Source organism: Ylistrum balloti, unplaced genomic scaffold, assembly GCF_031769215.1.
Source record: "Ylistrum balloti isolate Yb309-2 unplaced genomic scaffold, AGI_CSIRO_Ybal_v1 Utg372144, whole genome shotgun sequence".
Taxonomy (NCBI): domain Eukaryota; kingdom Metazoa; phylum Mollusca; class Bivalvia; order Pectinida; family Pectinidae; genus Ylistrum; species Ylistrum balloti.
In genome coordinates this window covers 74,682-99,341 of record NW_026783021.1, presented here as the reverse complement: position 1 = coordinate 99,341, position 24,660 = coordinate 74,682, and the positions used below count along the sequence as shown (strand labels likewise).

At 34.1% G+C, this 24,660-nt stretch overlaps 1 protein-coding gene across 1 annotated transcript; it reads right to left on the bottom strand.

Moving 5' to 3' along the window:
* Window positions 1-1,370: 1,370 nt before the first annotated feature.
* On the bottom strand, window positions 1,371-10,802 carry LOC132564295 (uncharacterized). The gene is made up of 8 exons (XM_060228966.1): window positions 10,754-10,802; window positions 9,997-10,117; window positions 9,506-9,579; window positions 8,338-8,400; window positions 4,723-7,419; window positions 3,933-4,040; window positions 2,983-3,054; window positions 1,371-1,631 (listed from the first exon to the last, which is right to left on the bottom strand). Exons 1-8 carry the CDS (start codon window positions 10,800-10,802, stop codon window positions 1,408-1,410), a joined length of 3,408 nt encoding a protein of 1,135 aa, XP_060084949.1. The 3' UTR covers window positions 1,371-1,407.
* Window positions 10,803-24,660: the final 13,858 nt, after the last annotated feature.

Sequence of the window (24,660 nt, the reverse complement as noted above, 5' to 3'; positions counted from 1 at the left end):
ATAAGGAGGCTCCCAGAATTTTTCAATAAAATTCCTAAACATAAGATAGTAAAATGCCATGTTGTGCTAGAAAGTTTTGATCTAACGCTTGGCCACTTGGAGAGCAATCTTTATTTTATCATATAGCTATTTTGAATATATTCATGTAATATTCTGTATCTGATTCAGTTGCAAAACCACATATAAAGTAGCAATTGAAGAGAAACAGAATTTTCTGCATAACAAAATTATGGTAAAAAATTATACCTAATATGGGCACCTCCTTTGGCAAGTTACCCACACCAAATGCCATTATCAAGAATTATACAGTTATTTCTGAAAAATATCAGACTTTATTGCCAACCTGATTTACTGTATATAATCATACAAAATAAAACTAGAAAACTGATGTACTTCATCAAAAAAAGGCCCCCAGCCAATTGCAACTCTAAATTCAGAAATACAGGTGTGTAAATTGACCAATTAGAAAGAGGCTTCCATTTTTGCTAACATGGCAACCAAACTGTTATGACTATGTTAGACATAAGTCATAAGTTCTACAAAGCAAATTTGATCTACATAAAAAATAAGTAGATTTTGACCAACTAGAAGCCTTCATTAAACTAATTGAATTACAATTTAAATCCATTGCCCTATGAATCACTCTTATCACTTTTAAGTGTAATCAGAATTGGTTTACTAGAACAGTAATTATATTCCAAAATGTTCCACATTGGAAGTGAGGCCCTGGTGACCATTTTGGATTACCAAGAAAAAATTAAACGATTACTGCACATCTACAAACCATAGGCTATTACCATGTGCACTTTTAAATAATCTATGCAAACCAAATATAAATGGACAGACAGACAAGGTAGTTCCGATAGGGCTCATGTATCATAGATGCGGAAACTACATACTTCATAAGGGCTATTACAAAACATCAACCCTGGGGAAGGACCCTTGAATTAATTGCTTCTATAATAACCTCTTTCTCTCATTACATCATCAATGTAAACTTGTATCACCTTGTTTGCTCACCCCTCCCCTCACTCAGGTGTTTAATTCGAATCAACTTCTATACTTTATTCAGATGCAATACCTTTGCAATAGGCTAAAGAAAAATGTACTTGTTTCTCAGGTCCTCTTTCATCCAATAAAAGTGTTATTAAAAAAGATATTGCCACCTAGGGCATTTACCAATCTTCATACTGTAGAAGCTACAAGTATGTGTAGAAGAATCAAACAGGAAAAGAATCTTTGGCGAAAATGCTGATGAACATACTGATGGACGCAATGATAACAAGAATTATAACACTTACCAAAGTACAAAAAAAATAAAATCATTTCAATGAAATGACTAAAATGTGATTACATACTTTGATAGTTGTTCAAAACTTCTAAACTTTTGTGGGCCCACATAGCGACCTACCTTTCCTGTTGTTTCAACATTTTTTTGGTTTTGATTTTTTTGCTTGTTATCCAATTATGAATGGTGTTTTTTATTTTCTTCCATTCCAACCCCTTAAGGCAGCTATGTGCTGCAATAGCTTCTTCACATTCTTTCCTTTTGAGTTCCTTGCGAAGGTGGACATTTCCATGAAAAATCAGCTTTAGGCACTGCTGTTGAGTCACGTTTAGCTTCACTTGGCCTGAAAATGACAAGTACAAATTCAAGATGTCATAGACACTATGTCATAGGTAACTTCACTTGAACTAAAACAATTTTAGACAAGACTTAAGGGTAAATTATTAGTCACTTTAATATCGCTTTGTTCTTGACATCCCCCCCCCCCCCAAAAAAAAAAAAAATTAAAGTCTGGAAGACATAAATCCCCTGATGCCATGTTTACACTGAATGTGGACAGGATGCATTATTTCATGATTTTGTTCTAAATATAGCAACAGTAACCTGTAGCCTTAGCTTGACCTTGGGACCATGAATTATAACAATATTTTAAAAATGTTCATACTTGACCTTCCCATAAAGTTTTATCAAATTCTGTCGAAGAATTTACTTTTAGAAGTGTTTACATGTAGTTTGAAACAACAGAATTAGTTATCACTTTCTTTATATATAGTAACAGTGACCTTGACTTTAAAACCCTGAATCACCACAGAATCTTAAGTATGTATACTCATATATGACCTTTGTATAAATGTATAAAGTTTGATCAAATGTTAAAGAATGAAGCATGAAATGGACATACAGGAATAAGTTTACAAAATTGCTTATACTAGTATTATTTTGACTTCATCTAAGAGGTTTAATGCTTTAATAAAAAATGATATAATTGATTACATCAAAATTAACTGTTTGGGGAATTGCAAATAAAACAACACAGACATTATTATGATGTCACAATGTTTTTGTTTTTTAATTTTTGTTTGACAAATGGCTATCAAATCATATTATGGAGTTTTAGAAAACTTCTATTGGGTCGAATACAGTATGCTATAATGGTAATGAAATAGTATGACATGCCTTGCTCATAGCAAGCTAGAGATCTCTAGATTGGTGGCCTTTGTCAAGCTGGAGATTTTATTTATGATATTGCTTAAATCTCACAAACAATATTCATATGAGATCTGCAATGATTTGAGGTACATTTTAGCTAAATTTTTATTATGAAAATGTGTTGACACTTTCTTTGTTTTGACAGTCAATCTAATAAGGTGGCTGTGATTTCATTTTTGGAAACAGATGACTTACCCATGTTTCAGTTTTTGATGAAAAGGGTGGTTGATTTGGTAATTTTAAAAAGACAAAATAACCATGACAGAGGAACACTTAAGACATAAAAAAAGTTGTTTACAAACATATTTAGGAATTATACAATCAACAATTATTTAAAACTTTATATCCAGTATTTACTATGTAACAGGCCTTAAATCTTTTTCGATAGTGTATTTTCATAAACAAAAAGACCATAAAAAAGGAGGGAAGCTAATAGAACACGAATACAGCAAAGACTCCATCTGTTTCTACTCCATATACAGTACCTTTTCTATTGGAATGACATGGTCTCGCTACTCTAACAGTGTGGTTCTGCTGGGGATTGGGATTAGGTGTCACTGGAATATATAACAATAGAGCAATTTCTATATATTGCTACACATACACAAATGTTGTTCTTTTTATTACAAAGAATGTCTATAAATCACTGCAGATTTATCAGGGATGCGGTAATTAAAAATGTAATGTGTAAATGAATATTTTTGAAATGAAGTGTCTGGGAAAACATTTGTATGCAATCGTGTTCTTGGTAGTTATAAACTCAGAAACTTTTTTTACTGAAATTGTTACCCCCTAGCAACAGGAAGGTCAGTATTTAAATTAGAGATGTTGTACCTCCATAATGGATAAAAGTTACAAGCTAATTGCAATGAGACTGCATGGAGTACTGTGGATACAGTATGTAACCATTAAGGCATAAGGTGCAAATGTTAATATCAGCACTGTTGCTCATATTTCAAAAACATTTCATCAATAATATGAATTCAAAAGCAATGTATTTGAGTTCCATTTCACATGCATGGAGAAGATATTTTATTGACGAAAGTTCTAACTATGTAAGAGGCGATACTATTAAAATGCTTCACTAACATTCACAGTACTCCCTCCCCAGGGGGCAACAAGGGACATACCAGGACCGAAACTCACAATTCTGATAAAGCACTATATATCTTTAAATCTACTAATTGGAGTTTTTAGTACTAGCAATTCTGGAACTACTAAAGGATTTTTGAAGAAATTAAGAGCTTGTGGTCATTGAAAAACAGCCTCTTTGGAAGGAGTTCCAATTATGTGAAATGTCTAATGTATGCAACCACTATGGACGAAGCATGAAGGCAGCAGGACATCAGATAACTGACCTAATAATAGTTGACAAATGTATTCAACAAAAAATACTACGAAATCACTATTTATATAATTTCCACAAACTCCTTACCATCAGGCGAAACGTTTTCCATGTCATCATTACTAGGTTCAGACTGATCATTTTCGTTATCAATTGGAAGTTCATCACCACCTTCAGGTTGATCATCAAGCTCCAAGTCTATAATATAGATTAAGCTAACACATATAAAGACAATGATGAGAGTTACATGGTTAAACAATTATATTCCAAATCCTACAACCCTTTACAATAAGAAAGATCAATTCATGCAAGAAAAATTATCTGAGGAACATTGCCAATTATTGACAATTAAGTCTTTTAATTAGGATATGTAGATGAGTTTGCCTTTCTCTCCCATACATGTATACCAAAGGTAAATATATTTAGTGACAATTTTATAGGTACATGACTACGTGTATAAAACACTAGAAATATGCTGGCCCTACTTCATCTGGTGGATTACCAAAAAACTTTAACCTCTCATGTACAAAAATATATGTTTTTACCCCAAAAATTCAAAGATAATTCTGCAGGCTCTATCTCTGCGAGCTAAAAAGTGTGCAAAAACTAGAAAGGTATTGATGAGAAACAGATTCCCAATTCAAATGACATTTCATGGACACAGAAGTAAGTGTCATTATGTGAATACAACAAAAAAAACACCGAAATGATTGTTGTTTCAGATTACTAGACTTGCACTTCTGGTTTTGAAAACGCCCATCTCATTTAACTGATCGTCTGGAATGGGTTGCCTTTTCGATTAGACATTGATTATAATCAATCATCAACACAAGTTTCAGTCCTGCAGAGTTGTAATAAATCAATATAATTATGTACATACCCTCATCAACTGGAATTTCTTCGATTGATTTCCCACTGTACCTGGCCACATCTCCACTGTCAAATGCTGTTAGTAACCTTCCCATTCTTGCAACCTGCAAAGTTTCCTGTGGTAACCTGTAGAATGACCTATGGATTTCAATGTCATGCCCCATAAATCCAGCAATATTTTCCAAGTCATTTTTTGTTAGGTTCAAAACCTGACTTACTGTTGCAACATGCTTTCGAAGCTGGGTGCTAGTAAGGTTTTCAGGTACCGACAGTTTGGCTTCCCTACCAAAACGTCTCAGGCTGTCTGCACTTCTGATTGGATTCAGCGAGTCAAATGAAGACCTTGGGAAAACATACTTGTTATCCGGATGAACACCAGCTGCATCTCTGTATTTCATAAGACACTCTATGCTTTTCTGTAGGGTAGCAGTTAACAAAACTGGGACAATACGTCCCCTTTTTCCACGGATTTCTACTCTTTCGAAGGTAGAACAAAGGACTTTTTCCATTGGACTTAATGATTCTTCAATGTCTTTTAGACAACTCCCTGATTTCTGTCTTTCGCGGTAATCTTTCATGGTGATCCTTTCTGCCTCACCCCCTCTTCTCCTGTTGAATAAAACAAGACGGGCCAAAGTTACTTGGTTCAAAGTATTCCAGGTGTCTTTGGAGAAGCTGATTTTCAGGTTTTCTGTCAGGTCACTAGTTTTTTCTTTCAGGTAATCCTGAACTTTTTTGATGTCCTCTGTCAATGGCAAAAGCTGTCCTTTATTCATCTTTGCTGTGCTCAGGGTCTGAAGGGCCATACCTGACACAGAATCTGTCCATTCCATTTCACACAACGACAGAAAAGCATCAGATTTGGATCCCAATGATGTGTCTTCTGTCATCAAAGCATTCGCTTTCTGGATCATAGCACATTTTTTTAAGAGATGTCCAATCTTTAAAGCAAGCGATGGATTGGCGTATTTGTTGTCATCACAACTGTAGCCACAAAGGTTTTTAGTTGATCTCACAACAGTAGCAAACTTTTCTGGCAAAAGAACATCAGCAAGAGAGTTTATTGCTGGATCCTCTTTCCGTGCACTGATTAAGAACCGACCCAACTCCCTCATTTTCTGACTTACATACACAAACAGATGAGGCAGGTGTCCATGCTTTTGGAAAAGTTTCTCCCCTAGCCGAATTATGGTGGCATCATTGCGGACAACTTGTGTAATTTCATCAGCTTTCATACGGCCAATGACCTCTTTCTGCATGGCTTCACACACATCTGCAGCAGCAGGTAGCAAAAGGTTAGCTTCTGACCTCAGTCTTGGTATGTGTGTGGCATCCTTTCGAAGTGGACACACTTTTCTATGTCTCCATAGGTTTGATTTAAGAAAAAAACCAAGACAATCCTCACATGGCAAATAGTCATGTGGTGAAAGTGTGTTATCTTCATTCCTTGTCCACGTTACAAATATTCCACTTCCACTTTTCAAAACATCAGTGTTGTGATGATAGTCCCCACTATTTCGAAGTTTCAATAAGCCTAGCCTTCTTCCCTCAGACTTTAATGGATGGGATAAAATTCGTTGGACTTCCATTTCATTCTTGTGGGGGCCTAAATAGTGTTTTGTAATGTTTGTATAACCTTCATGGCAATATAAACAGAAATGCTTCTTATCCCAAAACCGAACACCATCCTGATTTTTAGATATTTGCACTTGTAATACACTGCATTTCGAATCAGACAATCTTTCAACCTCAGTGTTATCCCACATTAATTCTGGAAATATTTCTGACATTTTTTCATCCTCTGAATCATCCTCCAAATCTGATTTTGGCACAAAATCTGGATCAGCATCAAAATCTTCCCAATCGTTAAATTCCATGTCTGAAGGCTGGTACATGTCTGAAAGTTGGTCTATATCTGAAAGCTGATCTATGTCTAAGAGCTGGCTGACTGAAGCCTTCGCCATGACTGATTGCTGAATGCCCGAAGGCTGACCCATGTCTGAAGGCTGCCTGACTGACTGAAGGCTGGCTGAAGGCTGGCATCTGGCTGATGATTGGTCCATGTCTGATGATTGGATGAGTGATGATTGGTCCATGTCTGATGATTGGATGAGTGATGATTGGCCCATGTCTGATGATTGGATGAGTGATGATTGGTCCATGTCTGATGATTGGATGAGTGATGATTGGCCCATGTCTAATAATTGGATGAGTGATGATTGGCCCATGTCTGAAGACTGCATTTCTGAAGGCTGTCTGACTGACTGAAGGCTGACTGAAGGCTGGATGTGTGATGATTGGCCTATGTCTGAAGGCTGGATGTGTGATGATTGGCCCATGTCTGAAGACTGCATGTCTGATGATTGGCCCATGTCTGAGGACTGTATGTCTAATGATTGGCCCATGTCTAAAGACTGAATGTCTGATGATTGGTCCATGTCTGAGGACTGCATGTCTAATGATTGGCCCATGTCTGGTGACTGCATGCCTGAAGGCTGTCTGACTGACGGAAGGCTGACTGAAGGCTGGATGTGTGATGATTGGCCCATGTCTGAAGGCTGGATGTGTGATGATTGGCCCATGTCTGAAGACTGCATGTCTGATGATTGGCCCATGTCTGGTGACTGCATGTGTGATGATTGGCCCATCTTTGAAGACTGCATGTCTGATGATTGGCCCATGTCTGAAGACTGCATGTCTGATGACCCTGTATTTGTAACAAGGTCCTGATCTTATATTTGTACAATTTTTAAGTTTAATATCAAATTAGTGTCTCTTAAGTAATATATAGCTGGCATAGGCAGTACTTTATCTTAGAACAATATAACAGCTATTTGTGTAATTATGAATGTAAGTGTGATAAATATAAATGAGAGTTTTGTGGCATAAAAATCATCGTTAGTAATAGTTAGAACCATTAATACATGGAATGTGTTTTTTGCAACATTTTTGCATCATTTTCAAATTTGTTAAGAATATGAGCAAAACTGATGTTGATTTACAAACAATCAATTCTGACCATTAATTAATGTAATTTCAACCAATTTATACTACCACTAATCGTACATCAAACTTATCTGCTTCTTCCCAGCTTCTGATTTTGTTGTCGAGATATAATTATTTTAGGCAATCAAAGCCTTTTAATTAGTTGTTAACTATAAATATTATTTATTTTACAACAAGTAGGAAACAAGATATCTTAACTAACATTAATCACTCTTGGCCCGGATGATAGCGTGCAGGAGTCTTAATGTGGGAGGAAACCAAAGGCCCCACAGAAAATCCATGTGGTTGGGCAGGTGACCCCAAACCTTTTCACATTTGATCGGGTATTCAACAGTCGCCTATGGCTTAGAATTTGGGGACGCAACATGGAAGTTCAAATCATTGGCATTTCAGATATAAATTGATAATTGACCCCAATTAGAAAATGAACCAATTGATCAAGGACGGGTGCAATGAAATTTATCTTTTAAAAACACGGCAATAAAAACATGTCTTTATCAGTTCAAGGGGGGGGGGGGGGGGGCTCAAAGTTTGCCAAAGAGGAATTAAACCCAACAAACTCTGTGATTCCTAACATGAACAGGGAGTATGCATAATGTACATGGGGAAAAATTCCTACCTTTTCCTTGAAGCTTCATAAGGTCCAGCTTATATGACTTCTTGTGTTCTGCAGACAGTTTTCCTGTAAGGTTAAGATGTATTATAAAACATTTCAGCTGCTTTGACCTATTTGGTTGAGGTCCTTCATAATCAACATTTAACTAAACAATATATTACAACATAGAAAACTAATAACTAGCTTTTTATATTTTATGATGTTTGATGTTACTGTACATTGTAAAATTCAAATTGAATTAGAAATACTCTAATTTGCCTGAAATAGACTGGTGACCTCCTCAATGTGGCTTGAAATACATGTATGTATATCATTTAATGTTTCATGATAAATAATTCTTACTCTTAATTGTTAGATGCCATTTGCACATATAATACAAGTGGCAATTCAAGATGGCCACCGGCAGCCATATCCAAATCTGTTATTTTTAGACTTAAACTTTGCTGTAAAACTAGGTCACATGTAGTAAACATGTCTACCAACTTAAGTCATCTTCCTTCCTTGAAAGCATGAAAATGATATTTAGGGCAGCTAAGAATAATGGATTATCCTTAAACAGTAGATTAGCAGTCCTTATTGCAATTAATCCAGAAAACAGTCACTACAATGTCTGCTTAATTTATCTCTAGCCCCATCGGTAGGCTTTGAAGTTACAGTAAAGTGAAGTAGATGTAATCAATTTATATACTGTATTATATTTATGACAGGGAACAAAACTATAGCATAATCAATTTTGGTTCACCTGTATGAATTGGCAAATTTTCATTACAGCTCTGTTTCCAGGATGATCAGCATTGTTTGAAATTAGCTGTTGGACTGCAATTATTGCATTATATAATTCTTTCAAAGAATTACTTCCATAATATTAAATTCAGTATTTGCCGTTGATAAATTGTCAGTCACTAAGATATATATCTGCAGTCACCATTGACTCAATGACCACACATTTAAAGTCGATAAAAAAAGAGGAATGTTTCTGCTCCAAGATACCGTCTCACAGTGGATAGAGATGTGTCATGTGAAATGACAAAATAATGGAATAGCAAACAAATATTAACAATTTTTGTTAAAGTAGAACATTTTACTTGTAGCAGCCCTAATTTATATAATACAGTACCTTTACCTGTAATATGATGATGCAATGCATAACAACAATGTATGTTTCATTTACCTAGAGACTTCTTAATTCTGGTATCATCAGCAGATGGTGGAATGGGACACCAATTACTGCATGTCAATGGAATGCTACAAGGCAAAAGAATAATGAAATAGATTATAAATACAGTATAAAATTCCAGTTAAAAGCAAAAAATACAAAGAAGCAAAATGAAAACTATTGTGCAATAATTAGGTCTAAGGTCGGGTGTCGATAGGGTGGTTCTAATGACCCTCTTCAATAGGCAGGTATTCCCTTCTGCAAAATTAATTGTTTTTGTTTTTTCTGTCTTAGATTTGGATTGTTTACATAGTTTACTCTGCCAGGTTTGTCCGGTGTTATTGACAACACATGTGCATTTGATTTCATTTGAAAATGGCAGTACAAATGTTGGGGTCAGACTGAAAATCTCAAAATGGTTGGGTTACCTCTGAAGCATACATAATTATGTATTGGCCCAATAATTATTAATATGATAAACACTTTACTTAGTATTTATAACTTACCTAACCTCCTCTTCCTCATTAAGAAATGTTCCGCAACCATCAACCACATACCCTGGCCACCAGATGCCTCCATCTATCTTAATCAGTATTCCACCCAGATTACCATTAGGCTCATGCAAATCTGTAATAAAAATGTCACCAGACTCTATCGTGTTTTCAATTACAGACTCTATCGTGTTTTCAATTACATGACATCCAAATTTCTTCTTACACTATTGTATCTGACTATTTTAATTATCAATATTTTGTTATTGAATTCATAAATAACATCTAAGTAATAGGAGTGCTTTGGCATAAAGAAAACAGCTAGCTTTATTAAAATATGCAAAGATCTGCAGTCAGGCAATCCTTAATATAATCTTTGTTTGGTTCTGACAGATGCAACCTTGCAGCAACTTGTTACTTTGGTTGATATAGCCAAGGTAGTAAAAATATTTCATTTGGATGAAGTATGAAAAGTTCATCATGTAAAAGTAATTATTTATGAGTAGCTACTACAAATAATTTTATAATTTCATTTTTAAACAAAACTTGTTTAAAATGGTGATACAATACCATTTAACATTCCTGGTACATATATATGTACTCATGCAGAAACCCAATAATTTTTTTCCAGTTGGCAGTTTATTTTTGGGATGGTCGGTCAGAGTCAAACAAACAATACAAGTATTTTAATTTAGGTCCCATTTTCTTCAGGGGGTTCTATACAGCGGACCTGTGATTTATAAACCAAGCGTACATGTAGAAAAGCACTTACCATTCTGCTTTTTCTTTTTGAGATTTGTCTTTCTCCTTTTCCTCCCCATCTAAATGAAAAACAAGAGATTTATAATTTCCGAAATTGTTGAGCTGAACAAATGCATTCATACATTTGCACATAGAGATGAAATTTGAGTGAATCATCATTGATAGAGACCTAGACACCAAAACATTTTAAAATGATCCTTTTCTTGTAATGTGGTATAAAAATAATAGAGCCAGAGCAAGCTTAGGAATAACAGCACCCAAACCTTTTAATGAAACTTGCTGACATTAGGTGGTAAAATGCTTTGTTGTAACCTGTTTGGTTCCCACGTAGCTATTTGGAGAGGAATCCTCATCTCTATTGATCATAAATAGCTTTAGCCTTAATGTAAAATAATACTTCAGCAACTATCTAATTGTGGTAGTACTATTAATTTCACTACTGTGCCTGATATGATTAATCTTACCTTTAAAGTAAACCATTGCAATGCTTTAACCATCATGCCAATTCATAAGCAAACACATTAAAATTACGAAAAGAACAAAAGTAAATTGCGGCGTAAAATCCAGCTGCACCGTAAAATATCAAAAAGTTGAAACCACAAAGAAATACTTCCAAGACATCAAACTCAAAGTCAGAACAAAAGGAACAAAGTTGGGAGTACTCAAAATCAGAAAGAAAACCAATAAAACCAAAAGGAATGTTGTCATCCATGGTCAAACAAAATGCAAACAAAATCAATGAAATAAAAAGCGCATCAATCTGTCAAAAAAAAAAAAGTATTCTTAGCCTTATAATATGATGTTTGTTCCTCAAAGTTAAACATCCTTAGAGACAACTGACCTTTACATATAAGTGGTTCTTGTATGTGTGATCGTAGCCAGGAAATGCCAATGGCGACATGAAATTATAAGAAGCTAGAAACTGACATTAATTAGCTTTTTCAACATTTAACACTGCATTCCAGGCTTGCCTAGGCATGTACATGTACTTTAAGTCCTACTTTTAGTGAATGAAATAGATTTAATTGATTAATTTTTTTTTCAGTTTTAATTTTACATATATATAGGATTTAGGTTGCCTTCTAGCTTTGAGCTAGGGGGAATTTCCCTTTAGCTCAGTGGTAGAGCGTCAGACTAGTAACCTGGAGATCAAGGGTTTGACTCCTGGTGGAGGCACACTTTTCTCTTTCCAGTTACAAATGGTGTCGGACACCCTCCCTGAAATGATAGGGAGCTAGACCTGGATTGTGGTGTTTGAGGGCAAACACATTTAAAAGGGGGGAGTAGTGTGGCAGGGTTTAATTGTACATAGGATTTAGGTCGCCTTCTAGCTTCGGGCTAGGGGAGATTTCCCTTAGCTCAGTGGTAGAGCGTCCGACTGGTAACCTGGAGATTGAGTGTTCGACTCCTGGTGGAGGCACACTATTCTCTTTCCTATTACAGTACATATACATAGTGACAATAACAGTAGGTCTAGGATTTTGATAGTGGTTGGAGCTGACCAATTCAAGTTCGGGGCTTGAGTTATTAATGTTTGTATTACCATTGTCCAATCTCCAGGTTACTAGCCGGACCATCATAGGTGTTCGTGGACAGGTTGGCGAGTATTTTGTGATGTATTTCAATCAAATAACTGCTCAACAACATATTACTAGCCACCCATGTATGTGTAAATAAAAAAAATCTCTGATGGCTCCTTTCCTCGTTCCTTAGGTCGCCTTCTAGCTTTGAGCTAGGGGGAACTTCCCTTTAGCTCAGTGGTAGAGCGTCTGACTACTGTGACAAGTAACCTGGAGATTGAGGGTTCGACTCCTGGTTGAGGCACACTATTCTCTTTCCTGTTACACTAGTAAAATACTCACCAACCAGTGATTTTCTTACCCTTTTTATACATGGGCCTGTACCTTTTCAATTGGGAAAATACAGTGGTATTTTCTGGCATTTGGGAAAACATGTTCTTTCTTTTGAAATGGAAAAATACCATGAACAGATATTTGTTTTACACTTATGTAGTTAGCTTCAAATGAATAAGATGTTTATAGGGCCATTTTCCTTGGTTTTTTAATCAAAATTTCTTCAAATTGAACAGGGACATTTTTTTATATTTTCTGATTGGGAAAATATGAACATGAAATTGATAAAATGTAACAAGATTTCTCTAGGGGGAGGGGCATTTATTCGGCCCCAAATGTACCCCAAAAAATCACTGCCAACGTTAACCTATCCACTAAAACGTTTCCCATAATAGTCAGTGGAATTTTAGTTGCTGAGTTGAGTTTCCAATGACCAGTCACCTGTAGCAAGTGACACATACAAGACACAACCACAGTGCTGATGAAGCTAAATACTCACTAGGCCTATTATATTAAGGTTTTATTGTCACTATATCTATATTCAAATTTTGGGTTGCCCATTTGCTGTAATTTTTGAAACATACACAAACTTGCTTAAAATGCTGACATTAAAGTTGTTGTCATTCATTTTGGGCCTACCTGAAACATAGACGAGTTGACTTTTAAGTGTAAGTGACACCCGTCGATCACATTTGCTTCAACTTGAATATCTAATTATATATATAAATGGCCGTCAATACATACCACAAGTCTGGCTATGTAATGGCATATCATGCACAATATTCACCAACCGTGCCTCTATGTTTAAACGTGCAATAAATTCTGCTAATTTCAACAGATGCTTTGTAGAAAATACGTCAACGAAGAATTCCTGGGTATCAGCCCTGAACGTGTTATTAAAATCCAGTGAGTGAAACAGGCAGTAGCAAATACATTGATCGTAATTCTTATAATGTCGTGTAACAATATAACCTGCAGTTTTCTTTGCCTCCATAACCTGCATAAACCCAAAACCCAAATCTTACCTCGCTGGACACTTCTGAGGACCGTCACCTCGTGCTGGCGCCTTTTCCGTACAATGTCGGGATAAGTTCCGACGACTTCCGAATCGCGTGCGCGATTGCGCGCGCATTCCGAACGTAGTGTGTGGTGTTCGGTGTCGTGTGTGTTTGAAAAGAAAAAGTTGATCCCATGTAACCGTCACACGCGCACAAACATTTCACCGTTGTAGGGAGGTAGTCACGAAATTTAGCGAGCGTGTTCAAGACGAACTCCCGAAGTAGTTGGCGAGGTATACCTACCGAGGTAATGGAGAAAAGTACCTCGGTAGTTTCCCTTACCTCGGTACGTGGGTGTGTAGTTCAATGAGTTACCTCGGCATGTTAGCAGCACAAACGCACACACACACACACACACACACACACACACACACCTACAAATAGAAAAATTAGCCTGGTATTGGAAATTTCGTGAATTTAGCGCAACCCCAAATCGTTCAGGGGGAATAACTCTTATGTTACCACTGGCACGTGTACACGAAAGTCGCCAGGTTGTCGCCACGTGGAGCAAGCCAGTCCTACAATTTACACTCCTGTAGGGTAAGTAAATACTAATTTTATCCATAATATCATTTCCATATGTGCAAGAACCAGAAAAGATTTTTTTTTCATTGTAATATTTTCGAGCTATATGTAACACTATCGGATAACTCAGAAATACAGGTTGTACAGTTGGCCTGCCTAGTCATACAGACGAGTTATGTTTATCAGTTTATATTATCTTTATACCTTCTATATATATAAATATACATCTTTATATGACAAAAAATTAAAATAATAGTGTTTTGTTAATGCAAGTTAATAACTATATGCCCTTATTAGTATGCAAATGTGAGTCGGTGGGTCAAGGTCGGCAGACGCTTCTAAACCACGTGGTGTGTTTGTTTGTAAATAACTGATCTTTTTTATTTACAGGTATGCAGTGTATGGATTACAATATTGTATGTCGTGCTTCCGGATCGAAGGAGATTAATATGCTTGCAACATAAATACAAGATGTGATTCTCATAAAAATATGAAAAGGTGGATTATATGTCTATACCCAACTGTTCACAAGCTACTTGGATAAGATGATGAATTCCGGTTCCGGTATATTTCTTTATAGCTATAGTCATACGCAGCTCACTCTTTAGAATATTGTCTATGTTGATGTTTATTGTTTTTTGTTCACTTACATAATATCCTTTATATATTGCATAGGCTATATAGGTTAATAAGAGATTTATTACATCATATTTCTCATAGGTAATTTTGTATCCAAGAACAATGTTTCGTAAAGTTATCATATCTTTTTTGTACCCCATTTTTCCAAAGAAGTTGTTCATTTTCGCTTTAAATGCTGCAATGTATCTACAATTTGTGAAGAAATGATCATATGTTTCTATAACCCCACACACATTACATAACGGACTATCTTTAATTTTCCACTTATATAGTAGTTGACTATTTGGTAGTATTCTGTGTATCAATTTCCATCTAAACATTTTCAATTTGTTATCACTAATATTTGTTAAAGTGAAGCTAATCATCTTTTTAAATCTGTCTCCCAACTCTGTTGTGCCTATGTCAAATTCGTTCTCCCAAGCAATATATGCAATTGGTTTTATTGAATTCATTTTAAGGAAATTGTCATATATTTGTTTATTCGAAATTTCATCTACACAAACTCTTTTCACTTTATTCCTAAGTTTAACAGTTAGCACGTCATAATCATTTTTTATTTTGAATTTTTGTATGTCTGAATATTTTAATTTTTCTTTCCATGTTTTAGGAACAGATTTTTTAACTACAGAAACTTGTGAGATCCAATCTCTCTTATTTTTAAGCTTATTAAAAATGATATTTTCACTTATCTTTCCTTCTTGATCTAAAATGTCCTGTAGTCGTAAGAGTTTACTGTCAATCCAGTTTTTATATATTAATACTTTATTTTCATTTTTTATATATTGATTTCCCCAAATTAACTCATTTGCTATGTCTTCTATTTTTTTTGGATATTGTCTTTCACCTCCCCCGATTGCAATCCAGGATTTCAAAATGTCTTGGTAAAATAGAGGGATATTCGGATAACCGTGTATGTTTTTTAAATTTTTTGGGTTCATTGCAAAAATAAGGAGATTATTTCCATATTTATTTAAATAATACTTAGGTATGTATGTCCATAAGCTGTTATCAGTTTTAAGTTTTTCGACCCAGCTACATTGTATAGTTATCACATGAGATGTTAAATCTAACATTTTCAGTCCCCCGACTGCATATGATTGACATAAGTTTTTCCTCTTAATTTTTTCTGTTTTCCCATCCCATATATATTTATACATGATTTTTTCAGCCTTTTTTATTACATGTTTTGGTACTGATATTACAGAAATTAGATATGTTAATTTTGGTATTAGAAGTGATTTACATATTTGAATTCTCCCAATCATAGTTAACTTCCTTCTATCCCATAGATTTACAATCCTCTGCATTTTTTCCAACTTAGTTTCCCAATTTAATTGCTCTATTTTCTTGATGTCTAAACTGAAATATATTCCTAATGCCTTAATACTTTCATTGGTCCAGTCTATGTTTTCATGATTATCATCTATTAATATTTTGTTGTTTCCTAACCTGATTCCTTGCGACTTGTTTCTGTTTAAAATTAATCCGGATAAACTTCCAAAAATTTCAATTATATTAAGAGCTTTGGTTACATCTGATTTAGTTTTTAAAAATAATGTAGTATCATCGGCTAATTGTGAAATTTTAAAGTCTCTACTTTGTGATTGTTTGATTTTTATGCCCTGTACATTTTCATCTTGTCTGATTTTAATGGCCATTATTTCTACTGTTATAACAAAGAGAAGTGCCGATATTGGGCATCCCTGTCTAATTCCGCGTGTGATACTAACATGTTCTGATAACCATCCATTATTTGAGACTAAACAATTTATTTGATTGTATAAAGTTGATATCCAATTCATAAAATTTTCCTTAAAACCAAAGTGTTTTAATACAGATAACATAAAGGGCCATTCTATTGAGTCGAACGCTTTTGCAAAGTCCAGAAATAATATGCTTCCATCTAATTTATTTTTTTCTGAATAATCAATTATGTCATTAATTAGTCGAATATTGTATCTAATATTTCTTCCCATCACAAAGCCATTTTGATCTGAGTTAATGATTTTTGGTAGGATCTTCTTTATTCTTTCTGCTAGACAATGAGCTAATATCTTATAGTCCACATTTAAGAGTGTAATGGGTCTCCAGTTATTTAGATCACAGGGATCATTTTTTTTAAAAATCAGTGAGAGGATTCCAGTTCTTTGAGACTCTGATAGTTTTCGATTTTCATAACCATTATTTAGGCAATTCACTAATAACTCTTTAAGATGTGTCCAAAATTTTCTATAGAATTCAACGGTCAGTCCGTCAGATCCAGGAGATTTATTTAGTTTCATTTTTTTTTTAAAGATTTAAGACATTCTTCTTCATTTACCATACCCTCACATTTGTTACTATCTTCTTCACTTACTCTGTTCTCTAAGTTAACAGAATTGATATAATGTTTAATTTCTTCAATGTTTGGTTCTTTTGTTGTATATAATTTTTCATAAAATTGTTTTTGTCTGTTCAGTATTTCACCTTGCTCAGTCAGTATTTCCCCATTTTCATCATATAGTTTGTTTATTGACTTTTTCATTTGTCTACATTTTTCCAACCCCAAGAAATATTTGTTGTTTTTTTCACCTTTCTCAACCCACTCTGATCTAGATCTTATTTGATTTCCCTTTGCTCGATGTGCATAAATTACTTCTATCTCTTCTTCAATTATCTTTATTTCCTCTGTGTTTGCATTTTTATTTTTTTTTTCTTGAAGTTTTTCTTCTAGATCTTTCAACCTATTTTTTCTTAGTTTTGTTTTTACCTTCCCAAAATATATAGATGTTTCTCTTATTTCTACTTTACATAAATCCCATATAGTTTGAGCTGATAACTGATCATTACCTTCCATTTGTTTATATCTATTTAAAATTTTGATTATCATTTTTTGATATTCTGTATCATTCAATAAACTATTATTAATTTTCCAGTAACCAGGGCCTCGTGCTACAAGTTTTATGTCGACCATTAGCGAAACAGCTTGGTGGTCTGTGTATTTTATAAAAACTGGTCGAATATCAGATTTAATTACCTTATGTATAATTCCTTCCTGTACCAAAAAGTAATCTATTCTACTTGCTTCTGTGGTAGAATTTTTCCTTTTCCAGGTAAATTGTTTTTTCTTGGAATTTTTTAGTTTCCATGGATCTTTCAATTTTAAGTCTTTTATTAACATTTTATGGCTATTTACTGGTTTTGTTGGTATTTTTTTTGATAATCTATCATCTGCTTGTTGAATTTCGTTCCAATCACCACCTATAATAATGAAACCTAGGCTATGGTTTGATATAAATGATTTCACCCGTTTATAGAATGTGTTTCTGCCTTTCCTGTCATTAGGTCCGTATATATTTACAATAGTGTATATATTGTCATTAATTTTCACATTAACAAGTAATAGTCTTCCTTCTTTATCCTTGTGTATGTCAATTATTTCTGGATTTATCTTTTTACTTATGAAAATACTAACTCCTCTACTCTGTGTTGTGCCAAAACTATGAATTACCTCCCCTTGCCACTCTGTTTTTATATATGGTACCATTGTTTGTTTAAAATGTGTTTCTTGTGTTAGGATAATATTGCCTTTCTGTTGCTTAACCCAGGCATAAAATATATCTCTTTTTTGCTTTTCTCCTAAACCTTGGGAGTTTATTGTAAGAATATGTAGTTTACTAGTCATGGATTTGAAATTATAATCTAATTACACAACAAATAATAGTTAGTACCGTATATACAGATTAGAAAATTTCATATATGTATTTTTATATTGAACGATACATGCAAATAATATTGCTGTATATAATAATTAAAAAAATATGATCAATTTGGTAATAGTAATATAGATATATTTTAAAATTAATAGTACATTTTATATGTATTTTTATATTGAACATATCTAGTAAATACATACATATAAGCATTATAGTGAAATGAGGTTACTTCCATATATTAAGGTATATACATTTTATATGTATTTTTATACTGAACATATCTAGTAAATACATACATATAAGCATTATAGTGAAATGAGGTTACTTCCATATATTAAGGTATATACATACAAACAAATTTTTTTTTTTAAATAAATGTATATATACACTTGCTTTTACCCAAAAAATAATACATGTACTCTTCCTTTGTGTTATAGTGCTTATATCAAAGTACTGATCGTACTACACTTGCGTTACATTATAGTACTTATATCAAAGTACTGACCGTACTGCACTTGCTACAAGTTCTATTGCTCATTCAGTATACTTTAGAATCAAGGTAATTACAGTATATTGTGAACACATAATATTGTGACTGATGGTACTGTATATTTTTACATTTTATACACATACCTTCTGTATTGTTTAGTATACATATTTTCACCTTCTATATACAGATTACACAAAATAACAATATCACATATACATTTCATTGTCTTATTTTTTCTAATTATTTATTCTTTTTCGAAGTACATATTGTACTCTTGTTAGATAAAATTGACAAATCATAGAGTGTATATTTATAGATAAGTATAGTGTTTTGTGTTTTGGTTTTGGTTTTTTTTTTTTTTTTTATGCACATACATTTGTACTGTGCCATATTATAGCAATGGTACACTATATATTATTTGTTGGTACTTTATATATATGTTCATATATTGGTATATTTTCCATTGTGGAATGTAAATTGTATATTATAAACACCTGTTATAATATTGATATATACTATACATCTCAGTGTGTATTTGTTGGTACTTTACATGCATACATGTATATTTTTCCAGACTCATTCTGTATTGTTTAGCATACATATCTTTTTCATCTAAATTATGTAGACTGTATACTACATTGTCCATTTTTTATATTGGAAAAGAAAATAAAACCTAAATCGTACATACATAAGTGGATAGCAATGATTATAGTCAACATATTCCTGCTTTTCACAGTTGTACATACATTTATATTGAATAAATTGAATAAAAGGTGAATAAGTTAGTCTTTCTTTTTTTCACATTTTTTCTTTGCTGTTTGACCTATGTCCTCAGGAGGAGAGCGTAGGTCTGCACTCAATTGAGATGATTTCCTGGAAGGAGTGTTCTTCATGAATTTATCTAGCATAGTTTGTGTATCCTTTTTCCCTTCTTTGTTTTTCGCGGTTTTTGATTCTTTACGTTTTCGCGAACGCGATTTGCTCTCAGAGGCCTCCACGAAAATCTCTTTATTGTCTGGAGCATCAGCAGTAGTACTGGTGTATGCATCATCGTCCTCTTGATCATTACCAGCACTGCTACTGTCCGTGGAGCACATGTCGTCTTCAGTTTTACAGTCCTCATCATCAGCATCGCCATACTGATCCTGATCAACCCACAGTTTAGGACACTCGGACTTGATGTGACCAGGGAGTTTACATTCCCTGCACACTTTTTCCTTTGTGCATTCCTTGGCGTAGTGGCCCTTCTCCAAACAGTTGCTACATGTAGCGTTCTCATTTGGCTGGCCTTTATGTTTCACCGTCGCTCTATATTTACCAATCTCTATGACAGATGGTATTGGAGATTTTAGATCTTTGACAGTCAATAACCGGTCACCAGTCTCACAGTTCGTGAGGAAGCTATCTACTCGCAGCCTCTCCCGGTACATTTTGATAATTTCACAACCAAAAAGTGATATTGCCCGCTTTATCTGGCCATCTTCTGCCGAAAGTGGGACATTTTTAACTCTAATCATTGTGGTGTTGTTTTCTTCGCCATATGAAGGAAAGCTTGGATTGCTCGCATGTATCCTAACCGATTTCCCTCTAATGGCTACTCCTTTTGTGATCAGGTTAGTTCTCGATTGTTCATTATCAACATAAATGCGCCACATTCCTCGGACTCTCTGTAGTCCTACGAGACATTCAATTTTGATTGTCTTGGCGATAACCTTGTATAACTCGACATGGTTGAGCCAGGAAGGTATACTTATAGCATAACCCTAACCCTAACCACGGATTATGCTAAAGTGATCACATTAAAGGTAACCACGTAACATTTATGCTGATATGTTAACAAAGTTACTAATTTAGCATGGAGGTATACTTATAGCATAACTCTAACCCTAACCACGGATTATGCTAAAGTGAAGACATTAAAGCTAACCACGTAACATTTATGCTGATATGTTAACAAAGTTACTAATTTAGCATGGAGGTATACTTATAGCATAACTCTTACCCTAACCCTAAACCTAAACCTAACCCTAACCCCAGTAACGTGGACACACTTAAGCTAACCGCCGGACAAGTTAATAACAGCATAAGAGAGAAAAAAGAAAATTAAGATATCTTTACTAATACTTGTCCAACAGATTTGAAAATTATAATCCTTACTCACCGCGCAAAAATGATAAAGATAACGATTTGGCCAGTTAATATCACTTAACATTTTTTTCCAGATAACGATTTATCTATATTTTTTAAAATTTTCTACCATTGGAATTCTTTAGGGGTCACGAAACTTCATTAAGGTGTCTAGTACTGAAAAAAAAAATTAACCCTAATAAAAAAACGCGAGATATTCGGAACCAAAACAAAAACTGAAAAAGTCACAAAAACGGCGATAAAAAAGAGATTTCTTTGAACAGAGATCGAATATTTTGGCAGTTATAAATAAAGCATATTTTCCGAGTGCACACCAAAACAGAAACCAACATAACCTATATTTTTCTTAAAATCGGCTCTTGTACCTAGGGGGGTCTGAAGGTTTTTTTGAAATGATGAAAAAACATGAAAAAATAAGGTAGAGAAATAATGTTTAGTGCTATACATTTCTGTGAGTCCAAATTAAAGGTACTAATTCAAAATGGCCTAACCCTCTGACCGGAAGTGAGATTTTCAGAGAATATCGGGACGGTCGAAATTTTAGCATACTAATTTTTTGGTCGAAATCTAACCATTTTGTGAAAAACTAATTCTTTGTGATATAATTTCGATTGTTTTTGACAGATGTGATAAATGACTAACTATTCAATGCAGCAAATTCTTTCTTAGTGTCCTTTCATAGCTAATATAACACTGTAACTTCAGATTGAAATGATTACAAAATCATGAAAGTTTTTCGGAAAAGAACAAGTGTTATTCGTAAACGTTCCAGGCGTGCATTTTGTACAAAAAAATAAGCTTGAAATTCTTACAGGAAGATGGTAGGGTTAGCTTGTGAAGTTTTTAGCATACAAAACTATCGAAATTTGCCTTATGCTACTTTGTGACTCAACTTTGAACACTATTATTTTTGAGAAAAAGCCCTCTTAAAAGGTCAAGTAGGTGTCAAAAATTAGGAAAATACTTCTGAACAGAAACAGAATTTGTTTGGGGGAAATTCGCACTAGAAGTGCCTATTCTAGCGATTACTTTTTTGGACCCCAAAAAACACCAAAATGTAACTGAATTAGCATGTACCAACAAAAAAAAGTTCTCCCTGCCACAGTTTTTGGAATTTTCTAAAAATTTTAACGGATTCTAAGGGGGTTAGAGCCAGGCTTTCAGGTGCAAAAAGTCCCGAATTCCTAGCATATCGGGAAAATTTCCTTATGCTAACTTTTGACACGAAAAATGATTTAATCTAAAGAACAACAGTTTTTGCATACCCTTCTACTGAATTGGCCGAAACTTCACAAAAACTGCCAAAATTATTTCTTAAGTTGCCAGGGGTTTAGCCCCGGTTAGGGAGCATCATTTGGGGTTAGAACGCCACACTTGTTTAAAAAAGAACAACTTTCTAACTTTCTAGAGTAAAGGGCGGGGTTCGCAAAAAACAGTTTTTTGGACCTAAAACATTCATTTTTCAACCGTTTTTGATGAAATTTTGACAGGTTGTAGTACTCTTCTAACCCCGCCTTTTGCCAAGGTTTCAACTATAAAGTCTAACCCCGGAGCTGGTTACAATTGATTAGCATAAGGATCTCGGCATCTATTTAGGGTTAGGGTTGGGGTTGGGGTTGGGGTTAGGGTTAGGGTTAGGTCCATGGTACATAAGTTGAAAAAAATTTTTTAGTTATGTTGAAAAAGTAAAAAAAAATTGGCTTTATTCAACATAACTGTGGCTTTTTTCAACATAACTCAAAATGGTTATGTTGAAAAATATTATGTTGGATCCACTTCGTGTATTTTGCAACCTAAGGCGTCCATTTTCGTTAGGACCGGTACTCGTATGTTGAAAAAAATATTTGAGGTTTTTTGGTCCCAGAAACATTTTTTTACCGTTTTGACATTTATAAAATAGACATTAAAATGTGTCGAAAAATCTTGGTTTGAGACTTCTAAGACAAATACTTTTTGAGTTAAGACCATTTTTATGTTGAATTTTGTCGCAAGCTATCGGAGAAATTTGGATGTAAATATCCTCATTGTAACATCATTAATATTTCAACGGGATTAAATTGTGCTTTTGTTCATTTTTTTTATTTAATATCGCTCATATTTTTTAGGAGGGTTAGACTTTAACTAGTATGTTGAGGAATCGTACATGTGAATTATTGCAACATAATTGGATTTTAGATCGAAAATTTAATTCTTCGTAATATTTCATACAAAATCTCACATATTATTTAAGGATTCGTATAATTTTGACGAGAAAAATATATATAACTCACTAAAATATTTTAATCTGGTAGTTACATCCATTTATATTTATATGTTGCAGGGTTAGATCAATATTTGTCAGGATTAGCCTTTAAAAGCAAAAAAAAAGCATAAAAACATTGCTTTAGGAAAATAACAATCAAATTACCACAATAAAAAATGGAAATTTAGTAATTGCCTGAAAAAAGACTTTTCCTTTGTCAGAACCATATTTATTTGTTCAAAGTAACCAAAAAAATATTATAAAACAACAGAAACGAGTTTTTTCACTTTTAATGGGTGAACAGACGAGTTTTGGTAGGTATTTGTGCAGTTAAAAATCTGTTTTACTAAAAAACACAGAAATTTTAAGTTGCGAATATTGGTGTTGTGACACCTAGAAAGATAAGTTGAAAGTCCACTTTTATGTTGTATTTTGCAATATTAAGTTGTAAAAGGACTCTTTGGGTTGACATAAGCGACCCTACTTCTAACCCCAGGGTTAGTTATGTTGCATAACAGTTACTGTATGCAACATAACAAACCCTAGGGTTAGGTTATGTTGTATTATGATGAACATTCCATTATGCAGCATAATCTAACCCTGGGGTTAGGTTATGTTGCATAATGTCGGTGTTTATCAGTATACAACATAACCTAACCCTAGGGTTTGTTATGTTGCATGGTATTACGTTTTAAATTTTACAACATAACCTAACCCCAAGGTCAGTTATGTTGCATAATTTATACTTTATGCAACATAACGAACCACAGGGTTAGTTTATGTTGTATTATGATTAACATTCTATTATGCAACATAATCTAACCCTGGGGTTAGGTTATGTTGCATAATGTCGATGTTTATCAGTATACAACATAACCTAGCCCCAGGGTTAAGTTATGTTGCATCATATTACAATTCTACATTCCGCAACATAATCTAGCCCTGAGGTTAGATTATGCTGCATTATGGAATGCTCATCAGTATACAACATAACCTAACCCCAGGGTTAAGTTATGTTGCATTATATTACAATTCTATATTCCGCAACATAATCTAACCCCAGGGTTAGTTATGTTGCATAGCGTTAACTTTAATCAACATAACAAACCCTGGGGTTAGGTTAGGTTGTATTATGATGAACATTCCATAATGCAGCATAATCTAACCCCAGGGTTTGTTATGTTGCATAGCGTTAACTTTAATCAACATAACAAACCCCAGGGTTAGGTTATGTTGTATTATGATGAACATTCCATTATGCAGCATA

What these genes read in the sequence shown, in the direction of transcription:
- LOC132564295 (XM_060228966.1), bottom strand. Translation starts at nt 10,802, where the DNA reads ATGGGGAGGAAAAGGAGAAAGACAAATCTCAAAAAGAAAAAGCAGAAT. An exon ending in CAAAAAGAAAAAGCAGAATG is followed by an intron (nt 10,118 to 10,753) that starts GTAAGTGCTTTT and finishes TTTTTATTACAG; the next exon opens with ATTTGCATGAGCCTAATGGT. An exon ending in AGAAATTCCAGTTGATGAGG is followed by an intron (nt 4,041 to 4,722) that starts GTATGTACATAA and finishes TCTATATTATAG; the next exon opens with ACTTGGAGCTTGATGATCAA.